Here is a 24,972-nt window from a genome sequence, read left to right on the forward strand (position 1 = left end):
GTTATTAGCTAGCTCATCGGTTATCACAGAATCCTGTTAAAAAAGTCCTAATGCTACACAATGAAATCAATTCACCAAGTTTTATGTAGAAAACCAGCAAATAACAAATAAAATTAGCATCAATATGTACTTTTTGGTTACATAAACATTAAAATAATAACATTAAAAATGATGGCCACATTTGAAAGATTAAAGATTTTTTATAAAAAGATAAAACTCACATGTTTCTGCCTCTAAATCATTTTTATAAAAGTCAAAAAAGATAAATTACTGACATTTACAATGCAAATTCTCCTTTATTATTAATAGTATGCGGTCCGATTTTTCCCGTTGTGTTTGTCGTTGCTATGCAGGGGGTATGGCTTATCTAAATGAGATGTAAATGAGCCCCATTGTCACTCGCAGCAGTGAAAACTGCACAATCTTCAGAGGCTATTTCTGCTTTTTGAGCTTTTTTGAGTGCCTATCTTCAAATGGCCACAACTTCTCCAAATATTATCAGATTTCCATGTGTTACACATCGTTGGAAAGCTTGGAGACTACACTTTCAGAATCTGTGAATAACTCAAAATGCCCCAGAACCGACTTGTGTCCCTACTTTCCGTGATTGGTCACGTATATGTAACTCAAGAAGTGCAAAACAAGTACAGAAAGTGCATTCTGTCAACTTTTTAAAGTGCATGCAATTCACAATTTACACTGTGCAACTCTGGGAAATAAACTGGGATAAGTATTTTTTTTATTTTTTTACAGGTTTTTAGCTAAGAACACAAGTCTGTCTACTGTCTGTGGTTTAAGAGAAGCTCTATGGAAAAACTATGTTACCACTGGCACTAAAAACCCTCTCAGATATATATATATATATATATATATATATATATATATATATATATATATATATATATATATATATATATATATATATATATATATAGATAGATAGATAGATAGATGGATACCATATTTTCCAGACTATAAGTCACACTTGTTTTTCATAGTTTGGCTGGTGCTGCGACTTATAGTCAGGTGCGTCTTATTTATAAAAATTAATTTGACATGAACCGAGAGAAATGAACCAAGAGAAATGAACAAATAGAAAACATTACCGTCTCCAGCTGTGAGAACATAGAGCGCCCTCTCACGGCTGTAGACGGTAATGTTTTCTCTTGGTTTTCTCTCTAAATAAATGCGACTTATAGTCCAGTGCGACTTATATAAGTTTTCCTCATCATGATGTATTTTTGGACTGGTGTGACTTATAATCTGAAAAATACAGTAGATAGATAGTAGAATAGTCATTCCACATTGCTATGGCCTATATTTCTCTATTCACACAACACCAATTGTATAAGGTCATTTTATACAGCGAACAAAATCGCAAACAATACAGTCGAGATCTCATGACAGAACACAGACCGGCTGAATGATGCTTTTATTTAGATTGCTAAACTTTAGCCTGTTTGTTTGAAAACCCTGGTCTTCAAGTTCCCCTGTCTCATCTCTTTCAATATACTTTACAATATGTACTATTAGAAATTAGAGACTTTTCCTGGAAACATTCTCTCTTTGCGTACCGACAATATTTAGAAAATCACAAATTGCAAACAAATAATCACTGTTTAGTGAGTAAAGTGTCCCCACTACTTTAAGTCTCAAAACCTCCAATGTGTTCATGTTGGTTGTGGATGAGTGGTTAGTGTCAGTATAAAGCAGAATGTCTACTTGTAGCTCTCCTGGTTGGGTGAGGAACCTCATATTACTCTGACTTCTGCCCGTCTGGTTGTGAGACTACTGACCACACACCACTGACCTCCTATTGTGGTGGCAAGGTGGGATGTTATCATATGGCAATCTACCTGCAACCTTCAATCTCCTTAGTAGACGCTCCAGACATTATACTTAAATCAAATTGATTCTGTCATATTTTAACCTCTGCACTAATATTGCATCTCCAGCAGTTACAGCAAGAAAACATTAATGCCGGACTGCTGCTTCTCACGTTGTTTATGCTAATAGGGCAGAGTCCCAAATGTCCTATACAAAGGGAGAAATCTGAAATTGCTTGTTTTAAGAAACTGTTTATGATTTATTGGGATTAAAAACCAAAAACTGAGTGTAAGGATTGTTTTCCCACACTATGTCCACACAGATGTGTTCAAACACTTTATGATCTTACCTTATGAATGTGATTTTTGCATTATAGGTTCCCTTTAAACTTTTTAAAATGCCTTGGCATCTAACTGAAATAAGTTGAAATATAAGTTGAATAAGTATAAATCTAAAACAACAATAAAACAAAAGCTAAACGGATATATAAAAAATACAAGTAATAACATAACAAAATTACTATAACTTTAATTAAACTTAAAATGAATATACTATAACAATAAAAGCTAATTACAAATAAATAATGTAATAGTACAGCGGTATATAAATAATACTAAAGACAACAAATTATATGGAGTTGGGTTGGGGTATGATCTATTACTAAATACCAAGTATGTGTGTATGTGTGAGTCCATCTCAAAAGGAGCAGAAGTGGAAAGAGTATGAAAATATTCTACATGGTATGTGTGTTGGAGCAGGTTTGTAACTAAACTCTAAAAGGCTGAGGCCCTTCTGGAAATTACAAATGCAAGACAATACATTGAATACTCATTTGAAATTATATATATCAAAAGATACTTTAAATGTGAAATTAAAACTGCCAGTAGATGTCAGCAAGTCACTGTTAACAAGTGAGTCATTGCGATGAAACACAGAACTGTGCTATGGTGGCTGTGTTTGGAATTTTTTGTTGTTGGCAACAACATAAACAAATGTTACTGCACTTTTGTGCCCCTAACTTGACTTCTGGTAGACTTCCAAATAGAATCAATAAAAACAACTTAGTCCCTCTAGTGTAGATTATTTTTGATAACAAGCAAAATATGTTTGCTGTGTAGACAGACTTATATATATAAAAAAAATACAAATTCATATAATAAGTGGTGATCTTACAAGCCCTGCTTTATCAGGCATATAACATGCAAGATGAAATTAAAATGACATCGAAAATTTCTTCCGAAATACTGTGATATTAAAACACCTGTGCCTTGTTTAGATTTTTAAACATGCAGTTCAAGCTCATGTTTATTCAACAAAGCAAAGGTAAGTTTTGATATTGTGACGGATCGCCACAAATAAATGTAAGGGAAACTGCATTTGTAGCCGGCGTCACTAGCCAGACTGATAAACAAACAGACAGGAAGTTTATACATTTTCTGCCCCTATATCTGACATTTTGTGATCATTCTAAACGTGTTTTAACAGACTAAATGATGTAGTAAAAGAACACACTCTAAATGCTAGTCTCATTTAGTCTAGTCGACTATTCTAATCTACTAAAATTCACAGCACTCTGTGGGACTGTTTTGTTTTGTTTTTGGCAAAATAATGATAATGTCAAATTGCGATTTGGTTAAAACAACAATTACGATATTATCGCAGACAATATGTATCGCACACCCTGCACCACTGTCTTTTTGGCTAATTTGTGCAAAACCTTTTGCTAAACAGTCAACACTTCATTTTAACCACCAATGCAACAATGCAAGTATTTACCTGACCTATACATTCTTGTGAAGGGTTGATGTTGAGATTTTATAAGCTGCTAGTTTGGTCTCCTTAGGCAAACGCAGCTTACACTGCATAATAGAGCATAAATATGGCCATGGGTTCACTTCATTTCCTTCGAGTTCAGCTTCAGCAGAACACGACGGTTTTGTTTTCAGCTGGGTCTGCACTATAATGCGTGTCTTGTCTGTCTGCATCTTTCTTATGATTTTAGCGTGAGTTTGTTCTCCTGCCCATTATTTACTGCAGTAGTTTCCAAGGAGCCTTTTATTTATTTATTTTACTCAGTAATTAATGTGTTTTAAAAAGTGAGATACTTCAAACTAAATATATTTAAGCATAGGTAAAATTACAGATTTAAAAAAATTACTTAAAAAATTAGAAGAAACCAAAAAGCTACTCAATTACAGTAACGCACATAAATGTAATTCGTTACTTCCTCTGAAAAGGAGTCAGTGTGTGTGTGTGTGTGCGTGTGTGTGTGTGTGTGTGGACCATGAGTGAAATTGTGTGTAGAACACTCACACAGCTCCAGAAATCATAATGATTAACTCTGGCATCATAGCAATAGCTTAAATTGCTATAATGACCTCAATTTTCCCTGTAGGCTGAACAATGTCCTCAAAAGCACAGACATGCAAAATGGCTTTGAGGGCTGACAACACAAAATAATTGTTTTTAAGCTCTATCAGCATGAATATATATATATATATATATATATATATATATATATATATATATATATATATATATATATATATATATATATATATATATATATATTATTGTGTCTTTTTATTTCAATAATGTGCTCATCTTCAAAATATCAGTTCTAAAAGCTGTTTTTTACTCCATTCTACATGAGAATTACTCTCCACAAGGGCTTTCAGTAATTATGCCCCCACTCACCTGTTTTCCTGTTGCATGTTATTTTGCCCCAGGCATATTAAAGTCTACAAAAGTGGAGAAATTGTCCAACCCTTCTTTCTTTGCAGGCAAAGTGTGAGATTGTAATTTTTCATGGTCTCTCTTTCTGTCTCTCTGTATGTTTGTGTAAAGTGATGGGATTTACTATGTGGTTTTGGGTAGGGGTATTTATTGTTGAGATGACAAGGGTTTGTGGTGCAGGACTGTCCTGTGGTCTGCAGGGCAGATCTGTTTCAGAAAGCCTGTATAAAGAGGGAGATGTGATAATTGGTGGTCTCTTTCCAGTTCATGTTGAAGCACCAGAACCTGATCATGCTTTCACTCATATACAGCATGGTTCTCGCTGCCAGGGGTGAGTATAAAATTAGTGTTGAAATGAACTGAAAGGCAGAGCTGCAGAGAAGCCATTTACACATTTTGAATGCAACAATTTTATGTAGTTTTTAAGGGATTTTGCTAACTACAATTTACCTATAATAATTTGTAAAAAAAAAAAAAAAAAAATACAATTAAATAAAAAAATAAAGTGGAAAAATTAATCTAGCATATAATGATTTCTTTCTTTTTTTATTAATTTATATTTATTAATTTGATTAAATGCCATCAGTTAAATTATATTTTCTACCAGTTAATTTAGATAAAGCACAACTGGGCTATTTTATATTTTACAGTGTATACTTTAATATAATGTCAAGAATCTTCTTTGGGAAAATGCTACAATATGTCTCTCATTAAACTGTACATTTTTTGTTTTCCCTTAGTGTTGACCTTCGCTCATACCGCTGGCTCAAATCTATGATTTTCACAGTGGAGGAGATTAATCGGGACCCTGTACTGCTTTCAAACATTACTCTGGGGTACCTGGTAGCTGACACCTGCCTAGCTGAAGGCACAACACTGAGTGCTGCTTTAGCTCTGGTTACGGGGCAGGATGAGAAAGTGTTGGGAGCAGAATGCAACAAGGCCCCAGTTGTGCCTGTCATTATTGGTGACGCTCGTTCCTCTGCCTCAATAGTGGTGGCTGACACGCTGGGAGTGTTTGATATCCCCATGGTAAAATGAGGTGTTCTGTATTTTACAGATGTGATTTACATATTTATTATATTATTTTTGACCAACAATTTCAGTAATCAGAAATTCATACATTTCAGTTAAATGCTTGTCTTTCTGCTTCATCTGTGCAGGTGAGTTATTTTGCATCCTGTGCTTGTCTCAGTGACAGTCGCAGATTTCACTCTTTCCTGCGCACTGTTCCCAGTGACGCTTTCCAGGCCAAGGCTATGGCCCGTCTGCTGCACCTGCTGGGCTGGACCTGGGTGGGGGTAGTTGCAGGAGACGATGAATATGGTAAAAGTGGCTCGCAGCTGCTTTTGAAAGAACTGGAAAATACAGGCGTCTGTGTGGACTATGTGGAAGTTATTCCTAAATCACATTCCCAAAGCCGGATCAGGCGGATTGTGGAGAGGATCCAGAGTTCCACAGCTCATGTTGTGGTAACATTTGCCATTGGCCCAGACCTTGAAGTTGTGTTCAAGGAAGTTGTGGTGCAGAATGTGAGCAACAAGCAGTGGATAGCTACAGAGGCCTGGAGCACCTCTATTCAGTATTCTGTTCCAGCAAGCATTCCTCTCCTGGCCGGTACAATCGGTTTTGCCTTGCGTCGGGCTGATATTCAGGGTCTTGGTGCTTTTCTTGCCCGGCTGAACCCTGTGAAGCAGCCAAATGAACCATTTGTAAAAGATGTTTGGGAAGAAATTTTTGGATGCTTGCTGGCACAGGACTGGCAGCCTTCATCTCAGAGACCAAAGTGCACAGGCTCAGAGAATGTGGAGAAACATGGTCGCATCTACACAGATGTTTCACAGCTGAGAGTCACTTACAACGTGTATAAGGCTGTGTATGCTATTGCCAATGCTATTCACAACATGATGACCTGTCAGCCTGGTAGAGGGCCATTTGAAGATGGAGAATGTCCTGATGTGACCCGAATAAACCCCAGACAGGTACAGATGGAAGGGGAGTCTTAAAATATTAATTTTAAATAATATTTAAATTTCTTAAAATAACAAATGTATAATATATTTTGTTATAAAAGAAAAAATAATATATACATATTTTTATTTTATTTTGTCTACATTAACAACTTTTAGATGTAGAATTGCTACTTTAATTTTGATAGCATTAACTCTTATTTATTTTTTTAAATATATTTACTGTTACATGTTCTATCATCTTTCCTTTCACAGCTTCTGTACTACTTAAATGCAGTAAACTTCACCACACCAGTGGGTGAGCTGTTCTATTTTGAAGATAACGGTGAGCCATCTGCCTCTTATGACATTATGAACTGGCATGTAGATGAAAGTGCAGCAGTGAATTTCATCCAGATTGGACAGTTTGATGCAGCCAAAGGACCAGGCCAGGAACTGAGCATAAACCTTGAAAAAGTTGTTTGGGGAGGAGGCTGGGCTGACAAGGTAAGTGATTTGATTTTTATTTATTTATTTTCTCTACACCGGCCCCCCAAAAAACAGGATTTGGACACTTAAGCCATAATATAAGAATGTTATATTAAATAACAAAAAATCTAACCAAGTAGCATTTATTTTTATAATATCAGCAAAGTTGAAAACAAACAAACAAATAAATAAATACAGATTTATTTGTAGATTGTAATTTTGCAAAACGTTATTTTTAATAAAAAAAATGCATGCAAATGTTATTTTTAAAGCTTAATAAAAATGTTGTGTTACTTTTGTTGTATGTGAGGTGTATATTGTATTATCCTGTGCATTAATCCTACTCCTGTTATTTCACTATTCAGAAAACATTAATTTGTAAAATGTTGTGAGTGTGTCCATTATCCTCTCAGTTAGGGACATAGTCGATAAAACCCTTTAATGGACAGACTGTTGAGAAAGTGGAGATATTCCATGGAAATTAGTCTAAAACGTTTTGTATATGTGTGTGGATATATATATATATATATATATATATATATATATATATATATATATATATATATATATATATATAATATATATATATACATATATATATATATATATATATATATATATATATATATATATATATATATATATTATTATTATTATTATTATTATTATTACTATTATTATTATTTATTTATTTATTATTTTTTTTTAATTGTATTATTTTTGTTTATCTTTATTTGATTCTTGATAGATATTGTGCTTTTAGTCTGACAAACTTTCTTTCTCAATCATTCAGGTTCCTGTATCTGTGTGCAGTGCAAGCTGTCTTCCAGGCACTAGAAAGGCTGCACAAAAAGGAAAACCTGTCTGTTGTTTTGACTGTCTCCCTTGTGCAGCAGGGGAAATCAGCAATATGACAGGTATTAATAACCTTTGTACATACTTTCATTTAAATAATTCCAAGAATGCCATTGTGTGTCATGATTCACAAGTTAAGAACTTCTGGTCTTTCAAATGTAAGACCACACTTAGAATGTGCAATGTCTTTATCTGTATCATAATGTTCTTTAGACTCTACAGTGTGTATGAGATGTCCTGAGAGGTTCTGGTCAAACAATGAAAGAACAAAGTGTATCCCAAAGGTTGTGGAGTTTCTGTCCCTGCAAGATACCATGGGAATTGTCCTGACAGTCTTATCTGTCACCGGGGCAACACTGACCACAACTATTCTGGCAGCTTTTTTCCATCATCGTGACACACCCCTCATACGGGCCAACAACTCGGAGCTGAGCTTTCTGCTATTGGTATCGCTCACCCTTTGCTTCCTGTGTGCACTAGTTTTTATTGGCCGCCCTGCGCCGTGGAACTGCATGCTACGTCACACCTTGTTTGGAGTCAGCTTTGTGATCTGCATTGCCTGTGTCCTCAGTAAGACTGTGGTGGTTTTAGTGGCTTTTCGGGCCACTCTGCCTGGATCTAACTTGATGCAGTACTTTGGACCCATCCAGCAGAGGGCAGGCATCTTCCTTTGCACGCTGGTTCAGATTGTCATATGTTTACTGTGGCTGCTGCTGGCTCCCCCTCTGCCCACAGAGAGTGCAGGAGGTGAGCTTGGTGCTCGAGTGATCCTGCAGTGCACGGTGGGATCTGTTGTGGGGTTTGTACTAGTACTGGGGAACATCGGTCTGTTAGCAGTGGCCTGCTTCCTGCTGGCCTTCTTTGCTCGAAAACTCCCAGACAATTTCAATGAAGCTAAATTCATTACTTTCAGCATGCTGATCTTCTGTGCTGTGTGGATTGCATTTGTGCCAGCTTACGTCAGCTCACCGGGGAAGTACACAGTAGCTGTGGAGATTTTCGCTATTTTGGCTTCCAGTTATGGCCTGTTGCTGTGTATATTCACCCCAAAATGTTATATTATTCTACTTAAACCTGAGAAAAATACAAAAAAGAACATGATGGCTAGATAAGGTTTACAAATCAAAGACATGATTTGGCAACAATTTTCCTGAGAGCAATATATAACTATATTTAACTAGACATTTGCATATTATCACTATAACAACAACAAAAATGTGCACTAATCAGTTTGATGAAACATTCTAACTGAAATATTAGAGATGTTTTGCTTTATATGTGTATTTTCATGCACCGTCTCAGTAAATAATGATTATAATATGAAAAAAAAAACTACCAAAAAAGTTTATTAATACACATTTGAATGATTTTGAGAATACATAAATAAATAAATCTGAAATTAAATAAATAAATAAATAAATACATTCAAATAGGCTCTTACCTCTTTACTGCAGACTTGGCCCATTTCTTTTCCAGATCACTGATAATCTTTTGTTTTCATTGTGCCACTGCTTTCTTCAGATTCAGTCAAATATTTTCAATGAGAATTAAATCTGAAGATAGAACAGGCCACTTAAGAACATTACAAATGATTCCTGAAGAACCAAGCTTAAGTAGATTTGGATGTATACTTTAGGATGGCTGTCCTGCAGGAAAGACAATCGATCATCAAGCTTCAGTTTCTGCACTGAAGGCATCCCAGTCTTTGCCACAATGGCCTGATACTTCAAACAATCACCCATGCAGCAAAGCAGCCCCATTAAAAGACTGGTCCACCTCCTTATTTGACAATTGGAGATGGTTTTCTTCTGCTTATAAGCTTTGGCTTTTTTTGCATCAGACGTACCACTGATCCAAAAAGTTCTACTTTCATTCCATAAAGCTTTCTTCTCGAACTCCACAGGTGTATACACATTTACCATATTCAAGTCACCCTTTTATGTACTGTTTGGTCAAGAGTGGCAAGATTACCTGAAATGAAGGCCACATGTTTCTAGTATTCTTCTTAAACTCATTCATTGAAATTAATTTTTTTTCTCCTCCGTTTACTAGGTCATTTTGCAAGCGTTTCGGAATTAAACCGAGTTTTATTTTTTATTTATACGTTTTCCTGTATCCATTAACTTTCTAATGTAATAAAACAATTAGTTCTCTATAGCTTTTGTGAGAGCTCTTTTGACTTGGCCATGAATAATGAATACATATGAATAAATCAATAATTGTGACATAGATGTATTACAAAAAATACTGTAACCTACAGTATGACTCAAAAACATGACTTAGATCCATGGAATTTAGCCAATTTTTGGTTGCTCAGGTGTAGTTACATTTCATTGACTGAATCAAGCAAATACCCCTAGATGGATCCAATGATTTATTTTTTATTTAATTTTAATAGGCCTACTACATACTTTATTACCATACAACTAATGTGGTACCAGATGCACTTTTTTTTTTAAATAAACTTTCCTCCCATCTATGCTGATTAGGTAGCTAACATTACTACTTTAGTGTGTCGGGTAAAAAGTGTATAAGTATTTACATTATAAACTAACTATCTACAGTTATAAATAAAGTTTTAAGTATAGTATATAGACAATAAAAAAGCAATCTAGATGTTAACATGTCACCTTTAGGAACACACACATACACTCCTCTAAAAACATTGTTATTTATTGTTTTACTAACACACCAACACATCTACCTACATCTACAAACCAAAATAATGGTTGCACTTTATTTTACAGTATGTGTACTTACATGTACTTATAGTGTACTTACAGTGTATTTATCTAAGAAAGTTCTGGTAATACAAGGTAAATACATGGGGTAGGGTTAGGTTTAGGGGTAGGTTCAGGGTTAGTACCTAGTTATTACATAGTTATTGTAATTATTATAATAGGTACATAGTATGTACATGGGGAACAGGACTGTAAATACTCTAAAAAAATAATTTAGTGTATTTTATTGATGTGTCCATTTCTCAGCTGCAATACAAACACTACTGTATTGTAAGTGGAGTTACTGACAGCACACAGTTGACAATTAAATTATCACTCTCCACAGTGGTATGGCCAAACAGAACATTTACTTGCATTTAGCACAAATGGCACGTGTTAATTTTGTGCCCTGGTTTGTTTTGGGAACACAAAAATCTCGCCTCTGTTTATTAATTTGTTCTTTACTGGAAGACATTGAAAAGGGCTGAGTTATATTGTAAAAACATTTTACAACAGTTCTTTCTGGTCCTCAAATCTAATTTGCTGATAAGAGTGTGATATTAGAGTGATATCAGAACTCCAACAACCGTTTCACCGTTTGAAATCTTATCACTCCACTTGTAGTACTTCTTACAGTGAGTGTCATGGTGGATGCCAAAATCCGGTATCATTTCATAAATATTACTGTTTTTGTGTCACGAATGTAGTTTTACGTGGTTTTCAGGCGAGAATGTACTTGTTTATAATTCAAATATGCAGTTTGTTAATACCAATAATGTCTATTTGAAAATTTGCTTCAACGTTTTGGAACGTGAGCTCCAGATCGTCCACACCCATTCTGTGCTCATGAAGCCGCCCAAGAGTGCCTCACCTCGGCCAGATCTTCTGGAATTTACCACTGGCTCAGATGTATCTGTTGTGGTTAAACATGAGATGTAATTAATTTTGTGTAAATCTAATGGACAGTCTTTGGCCTCATTAATCTATAATTTGTTCCAGAGAAGATGGTTTTGGCAAAATCCCATGTTTATGTAAATTCAGTGTTGTATATCAGAGCAATGTACTTTTGACTGAATTGCCTAGCAACTTTTATGGCTGTTGTTGTTGTTTATTAAATATTATTATTCAATAAATAATATTTAATTTAGATATTATTTTAAATAATAATAGTATTTAATAGTAGTGTTTAGCATTGAGAAATGTTCTTTGCTTGTGATGCTGATTTTAGTTTCATTGTTCATTAGATCAGCATCAGATCAGCATCAGATTAGCATCATAGATGGTGACGAGACTGCTTTTATGAGTGAGTCAGTAGTGAAGACATTTATACTTAAAGGTGACATCATAAAAATCTGACTTTTCCAGGTTTTAAGTGCTATAATCAGGTCATCATAAACCATGATGAATCTACCAACCAAGGAAAGTTGAAAAAGATTAACCCAGTAATGAGGGATCTCATTATAATATTACCGCCCCTTAATCTCTAAATTTTCATCCACGGCACTGTCATTTGATTTCACAAGTGACAACGGTGTAGCATTTGGACCAATCAGACACACAACTATTTGTTATATTTAACAAATAGACCCTAACACCCCCTTCACCTAACCAAAGTGCCAACTATAGCCCGATTCGGATGGTAATTGTTTCTCATGTGGACGTCTATAAAATTTTTTTTACATATCATCTCAGTGATAAAACTCATGGATTCGGATGGGAACCTCTGTTCTAAAGCAACCAAAGACAAACTATCTGATAACACTAGTTTTATGGCTTTAAAGAAATGTGGGTAAAGCAACTCTTACTCAAGTCTCTCTAAAACAGAGACATAATGTCCATAAAACAGGACTCTTCTCAAATTAATTAATAGGAAAACCTTTCTTTTTAATGAACACATATATACTTCAGGTAACTGTGTATGTTGTTACTCTTCTTGTATATTGTTTTTTTGTATTGCATACTGTTTTATGCATGCTTATGATAGAACCACTCATTGATGTAATATTACCTATATGTAATCTAACCATGTTTAGTATCTATGAATTCATCTTCTGATGATTTAAACAATAGTGTATATTAATTAATTTAAGAATCTTTAGTAATTTTGCATTAAGACTCAACAGGGTTCCATATGCAAATTACCATGCTTTCAGACAAAGGACTTTCTCTCCAGTATCTCCAACCTCCCGCTTGAAATTTCAGCCTTTCTCATTAAAAAAGCCCATCCTGAGAGGCGTGAATCTTCTCAGACCTTAAAGGGCTCACGTACAGTGCCGCCCATGTTTTGCTAAATCTTCTGTCTTCCAGATGAGGATGTGAGCTAGAATGCTTCTAAGAATACCCTAAGCATGTGCCAGACCCTCCTAGGATCTCTTTTTTTTATTTAACTTTCCACTGGGAAGAAACTCTCAATCAGAATCAGAATCAGAAAGAGCTTTATTGCCAAGTATGCTTACGCATACAAGGAATTTGTTTTAGTGACATAAGCTTCCAGTACACAGAGACAACAACACACAGACAAAAAAAAAAAAAAAATGTACAAATTGGCAAATAAATAAGTGTATAAACAATTGTGCTATAAATGATAATGGAATAGGATTGAGTGAGATGCAGGGATGTTCTAGGATGGAGGGTTAACAAATAAATATAAGGATATTGCACGTTTATAAGCATAAGTAGGGAACATTTAACTGTTCATGAGGTAGATTGCCTGGGGGAAGAAACTGTTCTTGTGCCTTGCTGTTCTGGTGTTTGCGGCTCTGAGGCGCCGGCCAGATGGCAAAAGTTCAAAGATGGGGTGACTTGGATGTGAGGGATCCAGAGTGATTTTCTGAGCCCTTTTCCTCACTCTGGATGTATACAGTTCTTGAAGGGTGGGCAGGGGAGCACCAATAATCCTTTCAGCAGTCCGAACAGTTTTCTGTAGTCTTCTGATGTCTGATTTTGTTGCTGAACCAAACCAGACAGTTATTGAAGTACAGAGGACAGACTCAATGACGGCCGAGTAGAACTGTTTCAGCAGCTCCTGTGGCAAGTTAAACTTCCTCAGCTGGCGAAGGAAATACAACCTTTGCTGGGCCTTTTTAACAATAGAGTCAATGTGATTGTCCCACTTCAGGTCCTGAGAGATGGTGGTTCCCAGGAATCTGAATGACTCCACTGCAGTCACAGTGCTGTTCATGATGGTGAGTGGGGAAAGTGCAGGTGGGTTTCTCCTAAAGTCCACGATCATCTCCACTGTTTTGAGCGTGTTCAGCTCCAGGTTGTTAAGACTGCACCAGACAGCCAGCTGCTCAACCTCTTGTCTGTAAGCAGACTCATCACCGTCTGGGATGAGGCCGATGACTGTAGTGTCGTCTGCAAACTTTAGGAGCTTGACAGAGGGGTCTTTAGAGGTGCAGTCGTTGGTGTACAGGGAGAAAAGCAGAGGGGAGAGAACACATCCTTGAGGGGCACCAGTGTTGGTGGAGCAGCTGTTTGATGTGAATTTCCCCAGTCTCACTAACTGTTGCCTATCTGTCAGAAAGCTGGTGATCCACTGACAGATAGAGCTAGGAACAGAGAGCTGGGTCAGTTTGGTCTGAAGGGCTGTTGGGATGATGGTGTTGAATGCCGAACTAAAGTCCACAAATAGGATCCTCACATAAGTCCCTGTTTTGTCCAGATGTTGCAGGATGAAGTGCAATCCCATGTTGATAAGTATACAGCGTGCTGTTAACAGTCCCACCACGTCTACTCCGTGTGTTTCTCTGCGCAGGCCCGGTGCACCCAGGACGCGATCTTCCCAGATGTCCTTCACTGCGACGCCGGGACACCACGGACCCTGGGTGCATCCACAGTGGAGGACGCGAGCTGGGTCCCGTGCGACGACTTCTCCCCCTCCTGCCTTCGAGATCTCCATCCAGAACCGCTTCGCTCCCCTCCGCGAGACAGGACGTGACGCTGTGATCATCGGAGACTCCATCGTCCGACACCTAGGTGCTACGTTAGCTGAAGGTAAAGTGCACACTCATTGTTTGCCTGGTGCTCGTGTTCTCGATGTTTCTGCGCAGATACCCGCGATCCTGAAGGACGACGAAAGCCCCAGAGCGGTCGTGCTTCACGCCGGGGTTAACGACACCACGCTGCGGCAGACGGAGACGCTGAAGAGAGACTTCAGGAGCCTGATCGAGACGGTTCGCAGCACGACGCCCGCGGCGACGATCGTCGTGTCAGGACCACTGCCCACGTATCGACGAGGACACGAAAGATTCAGTAGACTTTTTGCTTTAAATGAATGGTTGTTGTCATGGTGTAAAGAACAGAAACTGCTATTTGTTAATAACTGGAATCTTTTCTGGGAGCGTCCTAGACTGTTTCGCGCTGATGGATTACACCCCAGCAGATTTGGAGCGGAGCTTCTCTCTGACAACATCTCCAGGACACTTTGCTCCATGTGACTAGTAAGACAATTCTCAAATAACCATTATGATGAGTTTTGTTCCACCCGCTTAAATGCTAAAAGTACTTGCGCTGTAAAATCTATTAAGACCGTGTCTGTTCCCCGAATAGTGAGGTCAAAATATAAATATAAATATAATGTAGGATCTAGAAAAAATCTTATCGTAATTAAACCAGAAAAATGTAAAGTAAATGAACAAAAACAATTTTTAAAGTTTGGGCTCATAAATATTAGATCACTCACACCAAAAGCAGTTATTGTAAATGAAATGATCACAGATAATGAGTCTACTCCACCAAACTACTGTTATAAGCATGAGCCCCGTCAGACTGGCCGTGGCGGGGGTGTTGCAACAATATATAGTGATATTCTCAATGTTACCCAGAAAACAGGATACAGGTTTAACTCTTTTGAAATACTTCTGCTAAATGTTACACTGTCAGACATGCAAAAGTAATCGAATGTATCTCTTGCTCTGGCTACTGTGTATAGACCACCAGGGCCGTATACAGAATTCCTAAAAGAATTTGCAGATTTCCTCTCAGACCTTCTAGTTACAGTTGATAAGGCGCTAATCATGGGAGATTTTAATATTCACGTTGATAATGCAAATGATACATTAGGACTTGCGTTTACTGACCTAATAAACTCCTTTGGAGTCAAGCAAAATGTCACCGGGCCCACTCATCGTTTTAATCATACACTAGATTTAATTATATCGCATGGAATCGATCTTACTGCTATAGATATTGTACCTCAAAGTGATGATATTACAGACCATTTCCTTGTATCGTGCATGCTGTGTATAACTGATATTAACTATATGTCACAGCGATACCGTCTGGGCAGAACTATTGTTCCAGCCACCAAAGAAAGATTCGCAAATAACCTGCCTGATCTATCTCAACTGCTATTTGTACCCAAAAATACACATGAATTAGACGAAATTACTGACAACATGGGCACTATTTTCTCTAATACATTAGAAGCTGTTGCCCCAATCAAATTGAAAAAAGTTAGAGAAAAACGTACTGTACCATGGTATAACAGTAATACTCACTCTCTCAAGAAAGTAACTCGTAGTCTTGAACGCAAATGGAGAAAAACTAACTTAGAAGTTTTTAGGATTGCATGGAAAAACAGTATGTCCAGCTATAGACAGGCTCTAAAAACTGCTAGGGCAGAGCATATACACAAACTCATTGAAAATAACCAAAACAATCCAAGGTTTTTATTTAGCACAGTGGCTAAGTTAACAAATTACCAGACGCCACCTGATTCAAATATTCCACCAACGTTAAATAGTAATGACTTTATGAATTTCTTCACTGATAAAATAGATAACATTAGAAATACAATAGCGAATGTAGATTCTACAGCATCTAACACTTCAGTTTCATCCATCGCACCCAAAGATAAATTGCAGTGCTTTACAACCATAGGACAGGAAGAGCTAAATAAACTTATCACTGTATCTAAACCAACAACATGTTTATTAGATCCTGTACCCACTAAATTACTGAAAGAGCTGTTACCTGTAGCCGAAGAACTGCTTCTCAATATCATAAACTCGTCATTATCTTTAGGACACTTCCCAAAACCATTCAAGCTGGCGGTTATCAAGCCTCTTATTAAGAAACCAAAACTAGATCCTAGTGTACTGGCAAATTATAGGCCTATTTCAAATCTTCCATTTATGTCTAAAATTTTAGAAAAAGTTGTGTCTGCTCAATTGAGCACCTTCCTACATAAAAATGATCTGTATGAAGAATTTCAGTCAGGTTTTAGGCCTCACCATAGCACAGAAACTGCACTTGTTAAATTTACAAATGACCTGCTCCTTGCGTCAGACCAAGGCTGCATCTCATTTCTAGTCTTACTTGATCTTAGTGCTGCGTTCGACACCATAGATCATGACATACTCATAGATCGATTACAAAACTATACAGGTATTCAAGGGCAGGCTCTAAGATGGTTTAGATCCTACCTGTCCGATCGCTACCATTTTGTTTACTTAAATGGGGAGTCATCTCATTTATCATCAGTAAAATATGGAGTTCCACAAGGATCCGTCCTAGGTCCCCTTCTATTTTCAGTATACATGTCGCCCCTTGGTAATATTATTAGAAAATACAGAATTAGCTTCCACTGTTATGCTGATGATACTCAGCTATATATCTCAACGAGACCAGATGAAACTTCCCAATTATTTAAGCTAACGGAGTGTGTTAAAAATGTAAAAGATTGGATGACAAATAATTTTCTCCAATTAAATTCGGATAAGACAGAGATACTAATTATTGGACCAAAAAACACTACACAGAATCTTGTAGATTACAATCTGCAACTAGACGGATGTACTGTTACTTCCTCTACAGTCAGAAATCTGGGTGTTATATTAGACAGCAATTTGTCTTTTGAAAATCATATTTCCAATGTTACAAAAACTGCATTCTTCCATCTTAGAAACATTGCCAAGCTACGAAACATGTTATCTGTTTCTGATGCAGAAAAGCTAGTTCATGCATTCATGACCTCTAGACTGGACTATTGTAATGCACTTCTAGGTGGTTGTCCTGCTTCGTCAATAAACAAGCTACAGGTAGTCCAAAATGCAGCAGCTAGAGTCCTTACGAGGTCAAGAAAATATGATCATATTACCCCAATTTTACAGTCTCTGCACTGGCTACCTATTAAGTTCCGTATCAGTTACAAATTATCATTACTTACCTATAAGGCCCTAAATGGTTTAGCTCCAGCGTACCTAACTAGCCTTCTACCACGCTACAACCCATCACGCACCCTAAGGTCACAAAACGCTGGACTTTTGGTCGTACCTAGGATAGCGAAGTCCTCTAAAGGAGGTAGAGCTTTCTCACATTTGGCTCCCAAACTCTGGAATAGCCTTCCTGATAATGTTTGGGGTTCAGACACACTCTCTCTGTTTAAATCTAGATTAAAAACACATCTCTTTTGTCAAGCATTCGAATAATCTATCTTTTAAATTGTGAGTGTAGTTGCATCTGATCAAAGGTGCTTTTTTTATTCATTAGCTTGGGTTAAACTAATTTTACTTTGTTGGATCAGCAGCTATGCTAATGATGTCTGTATTTTGTTTCTATGTTTCGCCACGGGATTCACATCCCGTGGTAACTAGGATTTACACAAGCTCCAGTCTGGATCCAGAACACCTGAGAAGAGATGATGCTGACCCTCAGAGGACCTCAGATGATGCTAACCCTGAATCAACAAACAGAACTAACAATTATTGCTAAATGTGTGACTGAATCATATAATAACTTAATTAATAATATTGATAGTTCATCGTCTAGCTGACTACGTCTTGTATTATTATTATTATTATTTTTATTTTTTCTAAAATCCTGTCAAATGTGCACAAACTACTAGCTACTACTAAATATTGTAGAAACAGAATTTTCTGTAAAGTTGCTTTGTAACGATTTGTTTTGTAAAAAGCGCTATACAAATAAACTTGAATTGAATTGAATTGATTGCATCATCCACGGACCTGTTTGCTCGGTAGGCAAACTGGAGGGGGTCCAGTAAGGATCCAGTGATGTCCTTCAGATAAGCCAGAACCAGTTTTTCAAACGACTTCATCGTTAAGTTCTGCTATCTTGGGTTTCTTTGGGATGGGGATGATGGTGGAGCGTTTGAAGCAGGAAGGCACTTCACACAACTCCAGGGATCTGTTAAAGATCTGTGAAAAGATGGGGGCCAGCTGGTCAGCACAGATTTTCAGATAGGCTGGTGTAACACCATCTGGGCCTGGTGCTTTTCTTCTTTTGTTCTTCTTGAAGACCTGGCGCACATCATCTTCACAGATTTGAAGAGCAGGAGGTGTGGAGGGTGGGATTGCAGGATGTGTTAATGGTTGTGTAGGGAGATGGTCAGAATGGGTGTTGGGGGTTTCAAATCTGCAATAAAACTCATTCAGGTCGTTAGCAAGTCGTTGATTAGCCTCAGCGCAAGGGGATGGTGTCTTGTAGTTCGTGATGGTTCTTAGACCTCTCCACACTGAAGTTGAGTCGTTGGAAGTAAACTGGTCTTCCAACTTTTTAGCGTAGGTCTTTTTAGCCGCTTTGATCTCTTTGTTCAGTGTGTTCCTGGCCTGATTGTACAAGACCCTGTCCCCATTTCTGTAGGCATCCTCTTTGGCCTGACGAAGATGTCTGAGTTTTACTGTAAACCATGGCTTATCATTGTTGAATGTTAAATAAGTCCTGGTAGGAATGCATATATCCTCACAGAAACTAATATAGGATGTTATGGTCTCTGTGAGTTCGTCCAGATCGGTGGTAGCAGCTTCAAAAACACTCCAATCAGTGAGGTCAAAACAAGATTGTAAATCCTGCTCTGTTTCGCTGGTCCATCTCTTCACGGTCTTTACTACAGGTTTAGCAGATTTAAGTTTTTGCTTGTAGGACGTATGAGATGAACCAGACAGTGATCAGAACGTCCCAAAGCTGATCGTGGAACAGAGTGATATGCATCCTTTATTGTGGTGTAACAGTGATCCAATATATTACTGTCTCTGGTGGGACATGTAACATGCTGTCTGTATTTTGGCAGTTCACGGGAGAGATTGGCTTTGTTAAAGTCCCCAAGAATGATTAAAACAGAGTACGGGTGTTGTTGTTCTGTGTCTGTGATCTGATCAGCAAGTTTCTGTAAAGCTGAGCTCACATGCGCTTGAGGATGGATGTAAACACTGACCAGAATGAACGAATGAAACTCCCGCGGCAAATAGAACGGCTTGCAGTTGACAAACTGCATTTCTAGATCAGGACAGCACCTCTTCTTTAACACAGTTACATCTGTACACCACCGTTCATTGATGTAAAAGCATGTCCCACCGCCGCGCGATTTCCCAATTGATTCTGATTCGCGATCCGCTCTGAACAGCTGAAAGCCCGGCAGATGGAGCGCGCTGTCCGGTATGGCGTCATTCAGCCAGGTTTCCGTGAAACACAGAGCAGCAGAGTGAGAGAAATCCTTATTTGTCCGAGAGAGCAGAAGGAGTTCGTCTGTTTTGTTGGGTAGAGAGCGGAGATTTGCTAGATGGATGCTAGGCAACGGCGTTCGAAATCCGCGCTTCCTGAGTCTGACGAGCGCTCCCGCTCGCTTCCCCCGCCTGCGCGTCCTGAAGCGCTTGATCAGCGCTGCCGCTCCTCCGATAACAACGTTCAGTAAAACGTCTGAATAATTTAAATCCGGTAAAAGATCTTGTGGTGTGTTCTGCCGAATGTTCAGCAGTTCATCCCTGGTGAAACTGATCGTGTTTGTTAAACAAAAAACAGGAAAAACGAACAAAAACAGCACAAACACTGGAGAGCCAAGCACTGAAGCAGCCATGTGCGGCGCCATCGAGTACTACTATAAGGATAAGGATAAGGATAAACTTTATTTGTCCCCCAAAGGATATTTGTCTTGGGCAAAGTTTTACAGTGTTGTTCTGAACAGACAATAATAATAATAAAAATAAAAATAAACTTAATATACAACAATGTATAAGCCTAAGATGTAAACATACATACAGTGCAAAATACAAAGTTCTAATATTTTATATAGGTATTATTTTTGGTAGAATTCAGCATTTTTATCGAGGCAGGAACAAACAAAAGCTTCAGTCTATTAGTTTTACACATTAGCATTCTTAGTCTCTTTCCCAGTGGCAGTGTCTGATATTTGCTAAAAATAGAATGTTTGGAGTCAGTACTGATATTTTTGCTCTCCTGGCGGGCCTTCCTGCATGTACTATCAAGTCTCTGTAACTTCAATGAGCCAAAAAAAGCTCACGTTACTCCTCTCTTCATCAGGTTACACTGGCTACCAGTAGCTGCTCGCATCAAATTCAAGGTACTGATGCTTGCCTACAAGACAACCACTGGCATGGCATCAACACACCTAAACTCACTAGTACAATCCTATGTGCCCACCAGAAGTTTGCTTTCTGCAAATGAACGACGCTTTGAGGTGCCATCTCAAAGAGGTTCAAAATCACTCTCACAGACCTTTTCCTGGACTGTGCCCAGCTGATGGAATGAAGTCCCAATCTCAATTTAGAGTCTTTACTCATTTTCAAAAAACTGGCTTTTTCGCCAGCACTTAACCAACTAATACTATCATTACCTTTTCTTTTCTTGTCTATCATATTCTTAAAAAAAAAAAAAAAAAAAAAAAAAAAAACCTGGCTATGTGTTCTGTGCTAGACTGTCATGCTGTCTGGTCTCTGTTTCCCTGAGTCTCCACTAGTGGTCTCACTTCCCCATAGGCACCTCACCGTTGGCACTACAATTCCCACAAAGCCTTGCCCCTTCATCACAGTTATTGCACTCCTGTTAATTGCACTCAGGTGTCTTCACTTGATAGTCTTTACCCTGCCTATATTCACCGGTCTTTTTCTGTTTGTCTTCATAGAGTCCTTTCTTTCCGTCACCCAGGTTCCTCGCCTTCCGAGTTTCAAGTCATGTTCCTGTTCCTATTCCTATTCCTGTTTGTTTGTTTGGATGGATTTTTGGTTTTGACCCCTGCATGTTGGATTCTGATTTGGATTAGCCAAATAAACCCACACTGCATTTGGATCTCTCTTTCCCTGGGTCTCTGATCGTAACATAGACTAACTGAGACTTGTCACATCATTTGTATACTGTTGTTGTTCTCTTGTTGGTCTGATTGCTTCTATTTTTCTCATTTGTAAGTCGCTTTGAACAAAAGCGTCTGCTAAATGACTAAATGTAAATGTTCTCAGCATTGCTTGTTCATATAGAGTCCGTATGAGCTTATATTGTTTTATTCCTATGATTTTCCAATTTGTTTTTCAGATGAACAGAATTTCCAAACCACACTGTGATTCCGTAGCGAATAAGACTTTCAAGCGTGGTCTGGTAAAAAAAAAAAAAAAAAAAAAAAACATGCAAGATATTACTACCCACCCCATACAATGTGAGACTGTCAGTTTGTGTTTTCCAACAAAGAACACTGTAATATGTCACTTGTTGTATCACTGTGTCTTTAATAATGACAGGCTTGTGTTCAGATACACTTCTTGGGTCAAGGACAATTTATTGTGTCTTATTTACATTTAACAAAAGACCTTGTCACACCACTGAATGAAAGTACATATTTCACTATGGTAAGATGATAGGTCCATGTCTTTATGTAAGAGACTTCACATGACAGTGTCATCAGCATATTTCATGATATAATTATTAATATATGTGCTTCTACAATCATTCAGGGATAAAGAAAAAAACAGTATGAAAGCAATGAAACAAAACCTTGTGTGCTCCTGTGCTGCTATATCTGACCTCAGAAAGTTCAAATCAATTCAATTTTATTTTATTTGTTCTATACAAATCTTTAGAAAGCAGCTTTACAGAAAATTAAGTTTCTACAATATTTAGTAGTAGCTTGTGGTGACTGTCAGTTTATGTGCATATGACAGGATTTTTCAGAAAAATTTATGGATGAACATTATTAACAGCAATTATTATATAATCATCAGCATAACAGTGGAAACTAATCCCATATTTTCTAATAATATTACCAAGGGGCAACATGTATATTGAAAATAGAAGGGGACCTAGTACGGATGCTTGTGGCACTTCATATTTTACTGGTGATAAATGAGATGACTCCCCATTTAAATAAACAAAATGGTAGCGTTCATCTTAGAGCCTACCCTTGAATACTTGTATAGTTTTGTAAATGATCTATGAGTATGTCATGATCTATGGTGTTGAACGCAGCACTAAGATCAAGTAAAAATATAGCTGCAAGCAGCGATAGCGGGCTCAAGCCTTCAGTGCAAACGCCACCCCAGTGGCATCGGGAAAACTGTGCCCATGTCACGTTTATTAACTTTCTGTTTCCTTTTTTGGTCACCTTCCTCTTAGTTTTGGTTAATTGATTCTTCCCACCTGTTTCCAGTTCCCTCATCACCTCCTGATTGTTTAAATACCCGTTCTGTTGAGTTCTCCCTCGTCCGTGATTGTTTGTATGGTTCCCAGATAATGTTTAGATGTTGATGTGTTTGAATGTAGATGAATAAACGTGTTACCTTACCTGAATGTGCATCTGAGTGTTAATGCTAAATGTAATCTTGTATATTGTCTGTTTTCCCCTTCTTTATCAGTAAACTCCTTATTTGTTCCAGATCCTCTTCTCGCACTTTGTTTTACGTTTAGCACTACCTTAGTTTGTAACAGAATCACGGACCCAACAGTGTAGTTTAATTTAGCTGCGTTTTTTTCTTTCATGTATTTATCTTTTATTTTTTCTCCTCTCCTGAAATGGCCATCCCAGCAGTCCGTCTCCTATGCCTGGAGCAACTGGACCGTTCGCTGGAGGACCACACCAGGGACTTTTTAGATTTGGCGTGCTTTACTCACTTCCCTGACCGCTCTCTAACTTCTTCTACACTGGCCTGAGCGAGCGGTGTAAGGCACGCCTACTCTAAAGAGTCCCTGGTGTGGTCCTCCAGTTCCTATGCTCCTTTTCCGCTGGTTCCGTCCAGCCATGAATTTTCTGTTTCTCCGCTGGTTCCATCCAGCCATGAATTTTCTGTTTCTCCGCTGGTTCCGTCGAGCCATGAATTTTCTGTTTCTCCGCTGGTTCTACCCAGCCCTGAGTTTTCTGTTTCTCCGCTGGTTCCGCCCAGCCCTGAATTTTCTGTTTCTCCGCTGGTTCCACCCAGCCCTGAGTTTTCTGTTTCTCCGCTGGTTCCGCCCAGCCCTGAATTTTCTGTTTCTCTGCTGGTTCTGCCCAGCCCTGAATCTTCTGTGTCTCCGCTGGTTCCGCCAAGCTCTGAATCTTCTGTGTCTCCGCTGGTTCTGCCCAGCTCTGAATCTTCTGTGTCTCCGCTGGTTCCGCCCAGCTCTGAATCTTCTGTGTCTCCTGTGTTCCCTCCCGGCCTCCCTCTCCCACCTCCTCCTGGACCTGCCGGTCCCTCTGCTCCACTTCCGCTGGTTCCGTCCAGCCCTGATCCTCCTGTCCTTCCTCCCATCCTTCCTCTCTCTCTTCCTCCTAGACCAGCCAGTTCCTCTTCATCCCTGCTGGTCCCAGTCAGTCCTGCAGCTCACGCTCAGTCCGCGCCATCTGGGCGCGATGGTTCGCCGCTGGACTGCCAGTCTCCAGCTCCGCCTTGGTGCGTTAAAGCCCTGTCTCCTCCTCCAGCCTCCGAGCCCTGGACTCCTCCTCGGTCCTTCAACTTAGCGGCTCCGACTTGGCTCTTAACTCCCTTGTCTCCACCGTGGCCTGGCATCCCACCTGCTCCACCGGGCTTCCTCGTCCCTCCGGCTCCACCTTGGTCAGTCGTCGACCATCCGCCGCCTTGGGACTCCACTCCTCTGGTTCCACCTCAACACTCCATCCTTCCGGCTCTGTCAGGCTCCTCCTTCCCTCTGGTTCCACCTCCATCCTCGGTCGCTCCGGCTCCACAGCGGTCTGCCAGGACCCCGCCTCCGCCTTGGTCGCCTGAGCCTTCTGCTCCACCTAGGCCCTCCGGATCCTCGACGTCACCCTGGCTCTGAAGCTGTGCTGCTCCATCTTGGGCTCCTCACCCACCGGTGCAGTCTCCGCCTGTCGGCCCCCTGGTGTCGTCGACCCCTCCTTCACCATGGCTCCTCCCGCCGTCAACTCCACCATGGATCTCTGTCCTGGCTGGTCTCTGGTGGACAATCTGGCTCCTATTTTTGTATAATTGCGCATGTTTATATTGCCTGTTACGTCATTTGGGTTATTGGGCTACCTTGTTGAACGCATATCATTATATTTCAATTTTTTTTTTTTTTTTTTCCAAATATAATTCATTAGTCCAACGAACCTTTCAGTACATAATGCATACTGCGTAACGAACCGAAAGCCTCGTACCGAACGGTTCAATACGAATACGCGTATCGTTACACCCTTAATATATATATATATATATATA

General features: G+C 38.8%; 1 protein-coding gene across 1 annotated transcript; it reads left to right on the forward strand.

Moving 5' to 3' along the window:
• Positions 1–4,721: 4,721 nt before the first annotated feature.
• Positions 4,722–8,968, forward strand: LOC127977366 (extracellular calcium-sensing receptor-like). The gene is made up of 6 exons (XM_052582240.1): positions 4,722–4,894; positions 5,304–5,595; positions 5,727–6,545; positions 6,789–7,019; positions 7,795–7,918; positions 8,070–8,968. The coding sequence occupies exons 1-6, from the start codon at positions 4,722–4,724 to the stop codon at positions 8,966–8,968; spliced, it is 2,538 nt and encodes an 845-aa protein (XP_052438200.1).
• The last annotated feature ends 16,004 nt before the right edge of the window (positions 8,969–24,972 follow it).

This window comes from Carassius gibelio, chromosome B18 (genome assembly GCF_023724105.1).
Source record: "Carassius gibelio isolate Cgi1373 ecotype wild population from Czech Republic chromosome B18, carGib1.2-hapl.c, whole genome shotgun sequence".
Lineage (NCBI taxonomy): Eukaryota > Metazoa > Chordata > Actinopteri > Cypriniformes > Cyprinidae > Carassius > Carassius gibelio.